The sequence below is a fragment of the Pezoporus occidentalis genome, unplaced genomic scaffold (genome assembly GCF_034315485.1).
Source record: "Pezoporus occidentalis ecotype Australia unplaced genomic scaffold, CSIRO_AGI_Poc_V1 ctg19, whole genome shotgun sequence".
Lineage (NCBI taxonomy): Eukaryota > Metazoa > Chordata > Aves > Psittaciformes > Psittacidae > Pezoporus > Pezoporus occidentalis.
This window is the reverse complement of record NW_026913748.1, coordinates 11,721,682-11,734,305: the sequence shown is the minus strand read 5'-3', so window position 1 is coordinate 11,734,305 and position 12,624 is coordinate 11,721,682. Positions and strand designations below refer to the sequence as shown.

The 12,624-nt window shown below is 41.0% G+C and overlaps 1 protein-coding gene across 1 annotated transcript in view; it reads right to left on the bottom strand.

Moving 5' to 3' along the window:
• BCAT1 (branched chain amino acid transaminase 1) overlaps positions 1–10,826 on the bottom strand; it is a 64,472-nt gene extending 53,646 nt beyond the window's left edge. Inside the window, exon 1 of the mRNA XM_062616795.1 lies at positions 10,698–10,826. Within this exon, the coding sequence (XP_062472779.1) occupies positions 10,698–10,706 (9 nt within the window). The 5' untranslated portion in view covers positions 10,707–10,826. The remainder of the gene's footprint in view (positions 1–10,697) is intronic.
• Between the last annotated feature and the right edge of the window lie 1,798 nt (positions 10,827–12,624).

Sequence of the window (12,624 nt, the reverse complement as noted above, 5' to 3'; positions counted from 1 at the left end):
GTAAAGGATAACTACTGAAATCCAAAAAGAACATGTGCTTGACAAATTTGATTATCAGGACACTAAATGAGAGAGTTCAGCAGCAACAGAAAATAGATTATTTTCAACAGAAAATTTATTTTAACTAACTCTAAGAAGAACCTGACATAGGATCTATTCAGCTTCAGGTTAAAATTATTCCAGAGAATTTACAAGATGAGCTGTGAATTACACTTACACAACACGGAGTCTAAAGCGTGATCCTTCCCAACTGAAGGATGTTGAAAACCTGCCACTAGCCTCATCAGGATAAAGGGACATAAAGCAGCTGTACATCTCTGTGTGGTGTCCCTTTATTCAGTAGTTGAATCTGTCTTAATACAGTTACAGCAGAGCGATAAAATCCTTCTTCCTATTTTCTTTACAGAAATAGGCAAGTACTGTAAAAGAAATCCTCTTCACAAATGACCTCCAAATGCAAAGTGCTTTAGCCTTGATTTCTAAGCCCAGTGCTAACACTGTTCTTGTTTCTTTTCCTTCCTATGACCCTCCTGTGGCTCTGTCACTCCCCCATGCCATTTCCTTTATCTTTATTACCAACTCTTCCCTTCTGATAGAGGAAAACAGCCTTGAACTATTTGGAGAGCAGGCAGATGACCTAATGGAGCTCTTCCATCTCTCACTCCTATGAACAGTGCCTCTAAGTACCTCTTTTGTTGGTTTGTTTGTCTGCTCTAGCATTAATTAGGTTTTTAACAAGTGCATTGTTTGCTAGAATTGCAGAAAGAAAAACATGTTAAAACAACCAGCTGGATCTAGTTGACCTATAAATTCATCTGCCTGTTTTCTAACTAGATAGTGTCTCATGGCTATGGGATATAGTTATTACTCAAACAAGATAAATGAAAATTCTGAAAGTTGCCTGGTTTTATTGTTTAGGCCTAGTTCTTGATATGAGATTTTTTTCTTTTACACCAAACTGGCAACAAGAAAAGGAATAAATACTAATAGATACTTTCCCCTACACTGTAAAAGGGCTTTGCTGTTAACCACAAGGAAACCTGTGTTCATTACATTTTCTCTAACATTTCTCTTTGCTCATGTATTCTATAATGCTGGGTATTAAATTAGCATTTTAAGATTTCATAGTAAAGTTAAACATGTATCCTGTAACTTTGGTTAACTGCACTGTTATACCAGCAAAGATGAGCCTAAGCACTATAAAAGATATTTTGCTAATTTGCTCAGGGATTCAGTTGTCCTGGCTATATGTTTTTTTTTTTTTATTCTGAGACAACTGTACAGATAAAGTACAGATCTGATTTAAAGATGAATAAAATATAACTTACAATTTATTTATAAAATTCCCTGATGGTAGAAACTACATACAAATCCTGCAGCTGAAGATCAAGGCAACTGTCTTGATGCAGTTACCAAATGATACTGTAAATAACATGAATGAGTACACAGCAGAAACAAAAAATCATTGTCTGAAAAGTTGCTGAGGGCTTAGAAGGGGAAGCATACAGTTTAGTGCAGGAGACCAAAGCTTCTGCAGTTTGCAAATAAGTCATTGTAGACTCCTAGGAGAAACTAAAAGGAAAAAAAACAAACTACAGCAGAGACAGTGATGGATTCCAAAATGAGAACTGACACGCTTAAAGAAAAGAGCTAGCAGACAAGAACCTTTATTTAGAGACATACTCCTGTTTACAACCTTCCTCATAACTACAGTGGAACCAGAAGAAACACAGGGTTAGGTCTGAATCACTGGCCTGTATAAGGGGTCATTTGTAGCTATTCTCAGAGTGCTCAGACCGTGTCCCATTTAAGTCCATTTTGCACTGGAATAAAGGTTTACATAAGATGCTGAGCAATGATGAATCACACACTGAAAACAAAAGCTGTGGTGGAAGGAAAAAAAAAAAAAAAAGCAGCTTTTGGGGGATAAAGGAGTTACTTTTTTCACCACAAGTCCTGTATACAGTCCCACTATAAATAATAAATCAGTAACTTATACAACTGGCTCTCAAATAACACCGAGTACAATGAAACATTATGCAACTGTGGTTGCTGGTCTGTAAAGGGCAGACATATGCTGGCTTCATATCACATCTACCCTTGATAACTTTGCATGGCTTATTTAATTCTCCACTGGGTATCAAATGCCACTGGTACAAAAGCACAAGAGGTATGACTTTCTGTTTTGTGTTAGGCTGTTACTGCAGTTCCCTGCTTCCCAAAAGGTTTGTTTAGCTGTTTAATGTCCAACAGATGAAGCTGATAAAGCATGGCAGCAGCTATCTAACCTGGGGATCTCAAGGGGTTCAGTTCTTCTGGTGCACTCTGCCTGGCTAGATAGGAGTACTCCTTATAAACATGCTTCTCTACCATGTTGAGCATAGTCACATTTTTTTTTGCTCACAGGCAGAACTGTATGCACCTAAATATGTGTTCTACCTTGACATTTGGCCACAGTGCTGTAGAAGGACCCAGACACGAAGTTTCATGGCTTACAGTGGACTGAGTGATCTAGTAGCTCTCTCTAAATGGGTGATGCAAGCCATCTAGATGTGTAGCAAAGACTGTACTTTCTCCTTAATTCTAATGGAGAGCTGATCTGCATGATGCTTGCATTTATCTTACTGTTTGTTCCAGATGAAGAATGGAGACCTTCATTATTTATAAGCTTTAAATGAATCTTCTAATTGTAATACCTGGAAACCTTAAAATACTGGCTCTACAGTCACAACACCTAAGTGAAGGAAGGTACAAATATCCATTTCCTCTACAGACAGGAAATGTAGACATAGATTTTCCCATTGGCATACCTCTGGTTGGTATACATAAAACACCGGCTGGCAGTTGCTTCACAGAATTGCCTGGAGGTCGACAGGTGCCAGAATAGAGTGTGCATGACTCTTGAGTTAGTAAATCTATAGTTCCTCTTCCTTACAGAGACATGCCCATCATATCCATTACAGGTCTTCTCAAGGAAGAACAAGTGTAAATGATTGATGTGGTTTTGGCTGTGCACTCTACTCACAGCTATGCCTTATGGAAGCTTCTTGCATAACAGCACACGGGTGATGGCTGCAGAAGACCTGCCTATACTAGCTCCAGTAGGTTTTAAGGCTGGCATGATTAGTTTGAAGTAATGGGAGATTTCTCCCTGGATTTTACCAAAGCCAGGGTTACATCCTTGTGACGTGTCTTATGCTGTATGTTCAAACACTGCCTTAATTTGATTTAACTGGACACATTTCAACAAAGAGAAGAAGTTGGAGCTTTCCCCTTGATGTAAAAGGCACTAGGAACAAGCAAACCCACAGAGAAAATCCTTGAAACCTGTTTGAAGACAGAACCTACAATGATGTCTCTGGTTTTGTTCAAATTAACAAACTGGAGAGAGGAAACATATTTGCATGATGGATGTCCATCTCAGAATATGCTAGGAACTTCTCTTGCTTTGTAGTCTTTATGAGCTTCGCTGGGTGCAGTGAAAAGTAGTAAACATAATCCACCACACCAGGCAAATGTAAATAATCCCATAGAAGCTTACTAACAAGCCAAGAAAAGCAGAGCACAACTACAGTGTCACTATACAGAGTCACACATTATTCCCTTGGACGTAAAAAACCTCCAAGATAGTGCCCACACAAGAAGCTTCTTTTCTTGACAATGTTTACTCAAAAGTGGTAAAACATTTTAAACTAGTGACAAAGCAGATACTCCACCTACTTGGTATATATTCAACTGTGTAACAGCTCGATGACAGGGAAAAAAAATCACACATTGTAACACTCAAAATTTTGGAGTTGCATTAAAGTTACCCTATGTGTCTTTTCTAAACACCCTGTGAGCAAGCCCTTCATCTGAAATCCCCAATCATTTGTTGACAGTGCCCAGAGCAAACTGGATTCTGCCCAGGGAATTTAAGAGCAAAATAGCACTCAGCACATTAAAAGTGGCCTTGGAAAAGTATGCTCACAGATGAGGTATTTGTAGAGGTGTCAGCATTAAGCACACAAAGCAAACAGAGGCCCTTTGCTAGAATGATAGCATAGTAAAAGACCATCATAAGAGTGATACAGTCTCTATTAGAAAAATGATAGCTTTGAAATACTAAGAAATAGCACTAGTAATGAAGACAATAAACAGGCCTATAGTAAGTAATGTAGGCTTGTCCTCTTACAGCTCAAAATCTGTATCAATGATCAACCAGCCCCGATCAGCTCAATAAATCCAAATTAACAAATTAGCTACTTGTAATATCCCCAGGAATCAAGGGTTTTGCCCAGCTTCAACCCATGTGAATATCAATGCTCTTGACTAGAATATATCTCTCACTTCTGAAATTATGAAGCTAAACTTAAACATCTTAAAACAGTTTAGAATTGGATACAATTTGTCCACTGTTGCAATCCAGTTCACCTGAAAGTGGCAGGACAGAACATTAATTTCATATGTATGTCACAATAAATATTTTGCCCAATTGACATGATTAAAATGTTGTTGGCTACAACAAAAAAACACATAAAAGATGATTCAAAAGGAAAAAAAAAATGTAAATGAGCATTTTCAGCTCTGTGGAGAACCAGAAAGGAATGTTATTGAACTTCTGCCTCCACGTATCAAGAGAATCAACCTGTAAATGCCAAAAATCATCTCTAAAAAGGTAATGAAAGGATAATATTTCAAGATGAAGCTATTCTAATGGCAGAGACATTTGTCAATATGAAAAAAAAAGAAAGAAAGAAAGACTACAGAACTGAAACCTGGGCCATGGACCGGGTTACAGCACAGGATCAGATTTAGAAAAAGGCACAACTAGGTCAGAAGGATAAAGAATGAAGAAAAACTGAACTGAACCAAATACAGTCAAATGATCCAATGGACTTCCTTTACGGTTACAGAAACAAACCACTTTCAGGCATGGGAAACTGTTTCATTCATCTCCCAAACTGCACTTCTTTTTCTAAAGAGAGTTTAAGTTTAAACTCAAGTTTAGGGCAGAATTTGCAATTTAGTTCCCATGCACATATAAATAGGATACAGCATATCTAACCACCATTCTTACTTACAAAACAAATGATGTACTGATGATGGATAAACGCCCAAAATATATGAGAACACGGATACAATACGATTCTTGTTTTCTGTGTGCATAAATGTATATATGCAGCTGTACAGATGTGGTAAAAATTGTGCCTGTGTAGTAACCATATGCTATAATACCCTAAGCTACAGCTGCTATTTTGTGTTGTGTAAGGAATAAACTCAGCTCACATGACACTTTCATACTAGCATACAACTACTTTTCTTATAGGTTTCACACAGTATACTTCAGGCAATAGGTTCTAGCAATAAGGAAGTGGGGTTTTGAGTCTGTAAGTAGGCACTGTCACAGCACAGGGCAGGATTCACAGGGGTTTGACCCTTAACAGTAGCACTGACTGTGGCCTTGATACTTTGATGATCTTAATAAATCTTGATGGCTTATTCTTTAACATTAGCGTGGTACTTCTGAAGGTTTTAAAACTATAGACCCTACTAAAAAAGTAACTTATGCTTTTATTCATCCAGGATCAAAACCTTAACCTCTGCATATGTTGAAGATACTGCAAGTGTTAAAACTTGCTGTCAAGTTCTCCTCCCCTTGTTGTTTTGATTAAGAATTTCCTTTATTTTTTACTAGAGGGTAAGAAATTCCATGCATCAACAGAAATTATATTACTACTGCTGATTTTAAGAGGACTTTACGTGATTCTTCAATTAATTGCATGACAATATGCAGCTGTATAAAACCTTGTGAATTAATAATTTTGTTGTAAGAGTAGGATGTGCACTTCTGTATGGTGTATTTATATATTATATTTAAGATGCAGTCATTTAAAGTTCACATTCCAGAAAATCAAAATGATATCCTTTTTCCACAGTGCTTCATACAGTTTTGCCAGTGTTTTATTTTTCACATATCTAAGGGAAAATTACACAATTTAGACAATTCAGCATCAAATATTACAGACAGAACCTTTTCAAAAGTTGTAAGAACTCTTAACAGTGCATTGAAATTCACTTGCAGCCAGTTGCACTGAAAAGAAGTAAAAAGACCACCTTGTGAATTCATTTCAAAACAAGAAGCTGCTCTTTTTAAAAAAGACAGCAATATCATAAAAGACACAACCTTAAGAAAAAAAAGCGTTTGAATCCCTGACATATCCCCTTAACCTTCCCTTTGTAACTAACATAACTAGGAGTTTTGACATACCTCTTCCCTTCCCATGGCCAGTGTCTACTGATACAATAATTCTCGTTTAAAGAATTTCTCTTCTTAGCATGTATTTGAAGAATAAGAAAAAAAGAAGTCCAGCAAAGCCAGGATGTATTCTGATGATGAGAAGTAGTACTAGCTTAGGTCTCTGATGCTGATGGTGAAAGAAAGTACAATACTTAAAGGGAAGGTGTTGAGAGCGTAGGAAGGAGGTACAGTCCTCTCTCCTGACTCAGTGGTAGGCACTGATGGAATTCTGATAAACCTTACCATGGATCCTAACGAAGTAAGTAAAGAACCAAGGCAACAATCCCTCCTTCCCCAACGACCCCCCCCCCCCCAAAAAAAAACAACACAAATACACAAACTCAAAAATGTCCAAGTAAAGTAGCATTCTTGTGAAGAAACTTGCACCACTGCTGTTCAACCTCTTCTGTTAAGCACTTAAGAGCTCCTCAAGACACTAGAGAAGAAAAAAAATATTACTACTATACTGACCTGTTAAGGAAATTACCTTCTGCAAAGAAATCTGCTTGTACTTGTAACTTTAAAGAGCATCTTTGCATGGAACTCTTCATACTGTAAAAAGCCTAGCAAGCATAGCCCTGGGACAACATGTACTAATCCTATGTCAAAGCCTCAGGAGGTTCAACCTCCTGCTCAAAGCAGGGTCAGCTCAGCTCAGACCAGGTTTTTCAAGGCTTTATCCAGTTGGGTTTTGAGAGCTCCCACGATGGAGATAGCACAGCCTCTCTTGGCAACACATTCCATTTCCCTGACTGTCCTTGTGGGGAGAATTTTTCCCATATCCAGTCTGAACCTTTCTGACTTCAATTTATGGCACTGCCTCCTGTCTTCCTACTGTACATGATCGCCGAGCCCAGTCCCATCTCCTTGATTTTCCTCAGATTCCTTTAGGAAGGCTGCTGTTACGTCACCCCAGAAGCCTCCTCCAGACTGAACAAACCCAGTTCCCTGAGCCTCCCAGCATTAAGTTTAAAAAAGGTCATTCTCAGTAAGGACAATGCAATCTCACGCATTTATTACAGAAGTGATGACTCCTCAGACAACAGTCCGAATATAATTTAGCAAGTGGACATGATTTGTGCAGCACCAATCTCTCTGAATGCTGGGGGAAATTCATACAATCAGAACCTTGTGGAATTAAACCCAATTCATATACCACAAGAAACCAATGTTTTCTGTGCTTACTAAGACTGCTTTTATCAAGTATTAGGTGAAATGCTCTTATAAGCAAACTGAATTGCAATAGCTGTGTACCTACTGAGAAGTCATATGTTTCACTTCATTAATGCATTAGATATACCCCAAAATAAAACTTGGAGCAAACTGCAGACCTCAAGAGAAGAAAATAAATGAGTAACTCTGTTGAAGAGTATTATGACATTAGTTTGTAAAAACAATAATAAACTATGGGCCAATATGCACAAAAGACAAACGCATAAAACTTCTTGATAATTTTAAATATAGTTTCAACTATTTTGTTCACATTGACCTTTTGAATCATTTGATACACACACCAAAGGGCAATATTAGGTCTTTCCATAAGCATAACACTGGATTTTCATCTGCAACAGCATTTTGTAATAGATCCTAAATTGCCCTTCTACAGCAGATGCTCTACTTCATGAGGTAATATTACCTCTTCTTTAATTTTTAAAATCATAAAGTAATGAAATTCTTTCAAAGATAAATGGGACAACCCATTCACTTCACCCTATGTAAGAACTGGAGGTATAAACCTGCAAGTATGTGAGTGACTATGAATAAGAAATTAGGGTTACATGCTACTTTGATTTATGCCCAAGTATCACTGAAATTCAGACATTCAAGTTGGAGGCTGTTCACTTAATCCGTGCATTACAGCCATCATGGCAGTTGGATAGCCACAATTTACTATCAAAAGCCACAAACAGTACTGAGCAGCTTGAGCTCATGGAAGTCTCTGATGAGCTGATCTAGGACTGTGAAGTACATGGTATGTCACTGTAGTGACATGAAGATATCAGTCCTCACATGTGCAAGTTTTCCAAACAGAACTTACCCCTTAGCTCCTTCATTCTAACAGTGAGCCTTTAACTTTTTTAATCTAACAGTAAAGGTCCTGCTTCCAAACCTACTGATAATCTGCCGTTCGCTGCACATTCAGCTGAGATTATTCATTTAAGGAAACAGCGTAACATAAGGAAGCAATGAAAGTAATGTCTGTTTTGATTTGTTTGCATAGCCACACCAAATAAATTGTTTTAAAATGGCTGAACAAATTCAGAGTAACTGAGTGCTTACATGAATAATGAGCTCCTTTCCTAACATTGCTCTCCCAGGGATACATTAATCACTAGTGAATTCCATTTGAATTATTTTCATCTATCAAACTGAAACAAGGATACAGCCTACAGACCTACAAACAAGCTGTAATAGTGCTGTTGCTTACTGATACCTTTAGAAATTTATTGGGTTTTGCATGAGTATAGTGATAATTAAATGGCAATTTTCTGCACCTTTGATGCATGCTCTACAAATACACAGTGACAGCCATAACCCTGAAGAGCTTGCAGTCTGAACAAATGGTGCAAAAAAAGGATAAAAGGTTCAGACAGAACCAAGATGCCCAAGGCTACACCACTTGCAAGTGACAAGAGTGTACTTTTACTGCTGTAGCTATTGCTTCATCCTGTCTTCTCTACTGTAGAAGTATAAAGCAGTTAGGTTTTGTGAAGATAAGAACCCAATGAGAATCATAAAATCAACTCGGTTGGAAAAGACCTTTAAGATCATCAAATCCAATCATTACTCCAGGACTGCCAAGTCCACCACTAAACCATGTCACTAGGGGCTACACATTTTTTGAATGCTTCCAGGGATGGTGATTCCACCACTGCCCTGGGCAGCCTGTCCAATGCCTGACTACCCTTTCGGTGAAGAATTTTTTCCTACTATCCAGTCTAAACCTACCCTGGCACAGCTTGAGGCTGTTACCTCGTCCTATCACTTGTTACCTGGCAGATGTCAGCCCTGCTTTGAGCAGACAGGCAGGTACGTCTATGGCTTGCCTGCCACTTGTTTTTCTGCATGGACATGCCAGCGCATTACTGCCAGGTGCTGGGTAACACCCTGGAGACCAGGGTCATGCCCATTTGCCTAGACAGACAACAGTACAGCAAAAATGGTATAAGACATGACAGTGTGTCTCACTCCTTGGTTCACCTGAATTCTGTCCCTGAGCATTCTGGCTGGGGTAGCTGCTACGTATTTCCCCTGAGCAGTTTCAGATCCATTTTCTGCTATTCTGGTCTGAGACTCCTCAGTTGAAGAAAACGAAAATGGAACTAATGAGAGCCTCCTCCGGAGCGCTCCCCCCTTCTAGCTCTACCACCATCAGTAGCACCTGCACCACTGCTAGACCCACCCAGGGGAGAACGTTGATAAGACCTAGGATGGAATAAGAGTAACACTTGTTATCAGTGGTGGGAAGAAGCTAGTCACATTCCTGTTGTGCCCTTATTCCACCTGTTACAGTTACCCAAGGAGAGCAAACAACTCAGTCTTGCTTTATCTCAGCTGCTAACTTTAGCATCAGGCTGCAGCTGTGAAGTTCACAGTCAGCCCAGCACAGACATTCTTCAAAACCCATGAATTATTCTTAGTGCAGCTGTTCCACAGGGTACTAGATTGCTGTGATGTTCCTTCAATCTAACTGAAAACCACCTGTGCTATCTCCATGCTCTCTGTCTTGACAAGGAAGACTTCTTTTTAATCCCCAGATCAGCCTCAGTAAGCAGAAGAACATAAACATGACATCTACGAAAGGTTAGTTCCCACAGATGCTCATCTCTCATGTTAGTGTTTACCACAGACAACTTGTCTTTCACCATTTAAAGTTATTTCTCAAATTACTCAAAACCTCTAAATACATGTCACTGGATTTTACCCAGTCTATTTTATTACAATGGCAGACATTAGGCCTACAATAAACTCACATGCATAAAAACCCATAATGCCTGCCAGCAGACCATATCCTTTGCAACTTTTTTCTTTCTGAACATTAAGAGTCCCATGTTAACAAATAAACAGTAAGAAATATCCCCCACCCCCCCCCTTCCCGAGGAAATTATACACTTTCCCTTCCCCCCCTTCTCCCTTCCGACTCACTATTTTTTTTTCACACATGCTATCTGCAATGAAAGAACATGGAAAGAGGTAGAAGAATCACACACATCCTGCCTCTGAATCTCAAGCAATAAATCTCTCGGGCGTAGAAATCTCCTTCGCAAAGCGTAAACAGCAAACTAGAGCATTAAGATCTGTAAATACAAACAGTATACTACAGCTTTCCTTGTGTGCGAAGGAGAAGCCCCTCTGCTACTCCGCATCCCCCGAAGGATGGACGAGAAGATTTTGGCAGGAAACCCGCTTCGCTTACCTTGATCATGATGGCAAACGGACGGTGCCTCCCTGGCTCGGCTAAGCGGACACTCAGCGGACCGCCGCTCGTTTCGTGCAGCGCCCCTGATGAAGCCCCAGTGATCTCTGAGCCTCCGCTGCAGCGACGGCTGCGGCACGCTGCGCGGGCTCAGGGCCGGCCGATCCGCCTGCGGGCTCCACCGAGGCGGCGGCGGCGGCGGCGGCGGCTGCGGCTGCTGCTGCTGCTCCCGCTGCCGCCGCTGCCGCCGTGGCCACTGCAGCCGCTTGCGGGCTCCGATTGCATCAGCGGGCGAGGGCGGTGCGCACGGCGGACGCCAACGGGTAAAGCGGCGAGGGGCTGCGGGTGCCCCGCCTCGCCCCTCCCGGCGGGCAGGCACACCTCCGGCCACCGCCCCCCGCCTCCCCCTCCCGCCTCGCCCTTGGGAACCACCGACAGCGCCCCAGCCGGGGACGAGGCTGGCGGGAGCTAAACCTTCGCGCGCACCGATCCGCAGGGCCAGGTCGTCTAGAGGGGTCAGTCCTGGTCCATGGCTCGTCCCTCAGATGGCCCCACATCATACGCTGTGCCTAGCAGCCAGAGACAGTTAAATGCTTGTGCTATAATTTATACCGAGGACAACACGTTCTTCTTACCCCTCTGTCTTAGCAAGCATTAAGAAACTCATCATTTTCAGTCCCTGAGTCACTTCCTCCTTCTTGCATCCAAGTTGTCTGACACATCAAACACCTCACAGTTTATCCCTCCCATCACTACCAAGCTCTCCAGCTGCAAGACAGGTTTTCCCCAGGCCTTCTGCCTTCCACCACTACATGCACAACTTGTGCCGTCAGCACTGGCAACGAACACAGGAGGGGCCCACACAACCGTTCTATTTGGAGCTGGCTGGGATTGCCAGATGTTTCACAACGGCCCTCTGGGTCCTCCCCCTGCTAACCAGTGCCTAGTCCATGCTGAAGCCCATGTAGCTACAACTCTGCAGCTATTCAGACCTCAGGTGGCTGTCTTGGAGCCAGCTGTATCTCTGATTTCAGTGAACAGGTACCTGGCAAGCAGGTGACCCGCACCTGAAGAGGAAAGCATAAACATCAGAGACCAGTCTACTCCACTACTACCATCACTGCTGCCAGTGAAACTGCACAGTACTGGTACAACCCATGAATTTTTACAAGATGCTCCCAGTATACCCACTGTATGACATTCACAGTATGCTTACTTTCATCTTTATTGCATTTATAGTCGTTTTCTTCTTTTACTACTGTTTTTGTAAATGTTTTCCCCTTCCGATCTGCTTGAGAGTAGTTGTAGGAAGCTGTTTCATCTCAACGCTACTGTCACAAGTGCCAGGTTCTGCTTTGCATGATGTACGCAAATTATTCTCTCTCATACAGTGCCAGAGACTGGTTACATAAACAGATATCTGTTCCTGACACTCTTCAGCCATGTATAAAAACACTATTTAATGGAATTTTACAAAAATTTGGACTCCAAAGAAATGACGCTACCTAAACTAAAAGTCCATGTGAACAGTGATGTTGTAGTGGCTATTTAGGAGAGAAGAAAGATGGAGCAAAAACCAGGAGGCAGAAAGGCAGCAAAGAAGCATCAGAGAGAGGCATAATTCATCATCAGTGAACTACTACTCAGTGCTCATGAGAGCAATTCGATCAATTCCTGATGAATTAGGATAATTATTCTTATTTAGATTACAAACACAACATAGGACCAACCATACTGGATAATTCAAAATCCTGCCTCTGACAGTTGACAATAATGATGCCTACAGAAGATTTACAAGAACAGAATAAGCACATAGGAGCACACCTGATGTGCTCTTCTAGCTTCAAGGGCTTTGTACCACAGCAGTTTCCCAAAAGATGAATTATTTAGGCTTAACAGTTAATGGAATTTTTGTTCCTTGAATTTA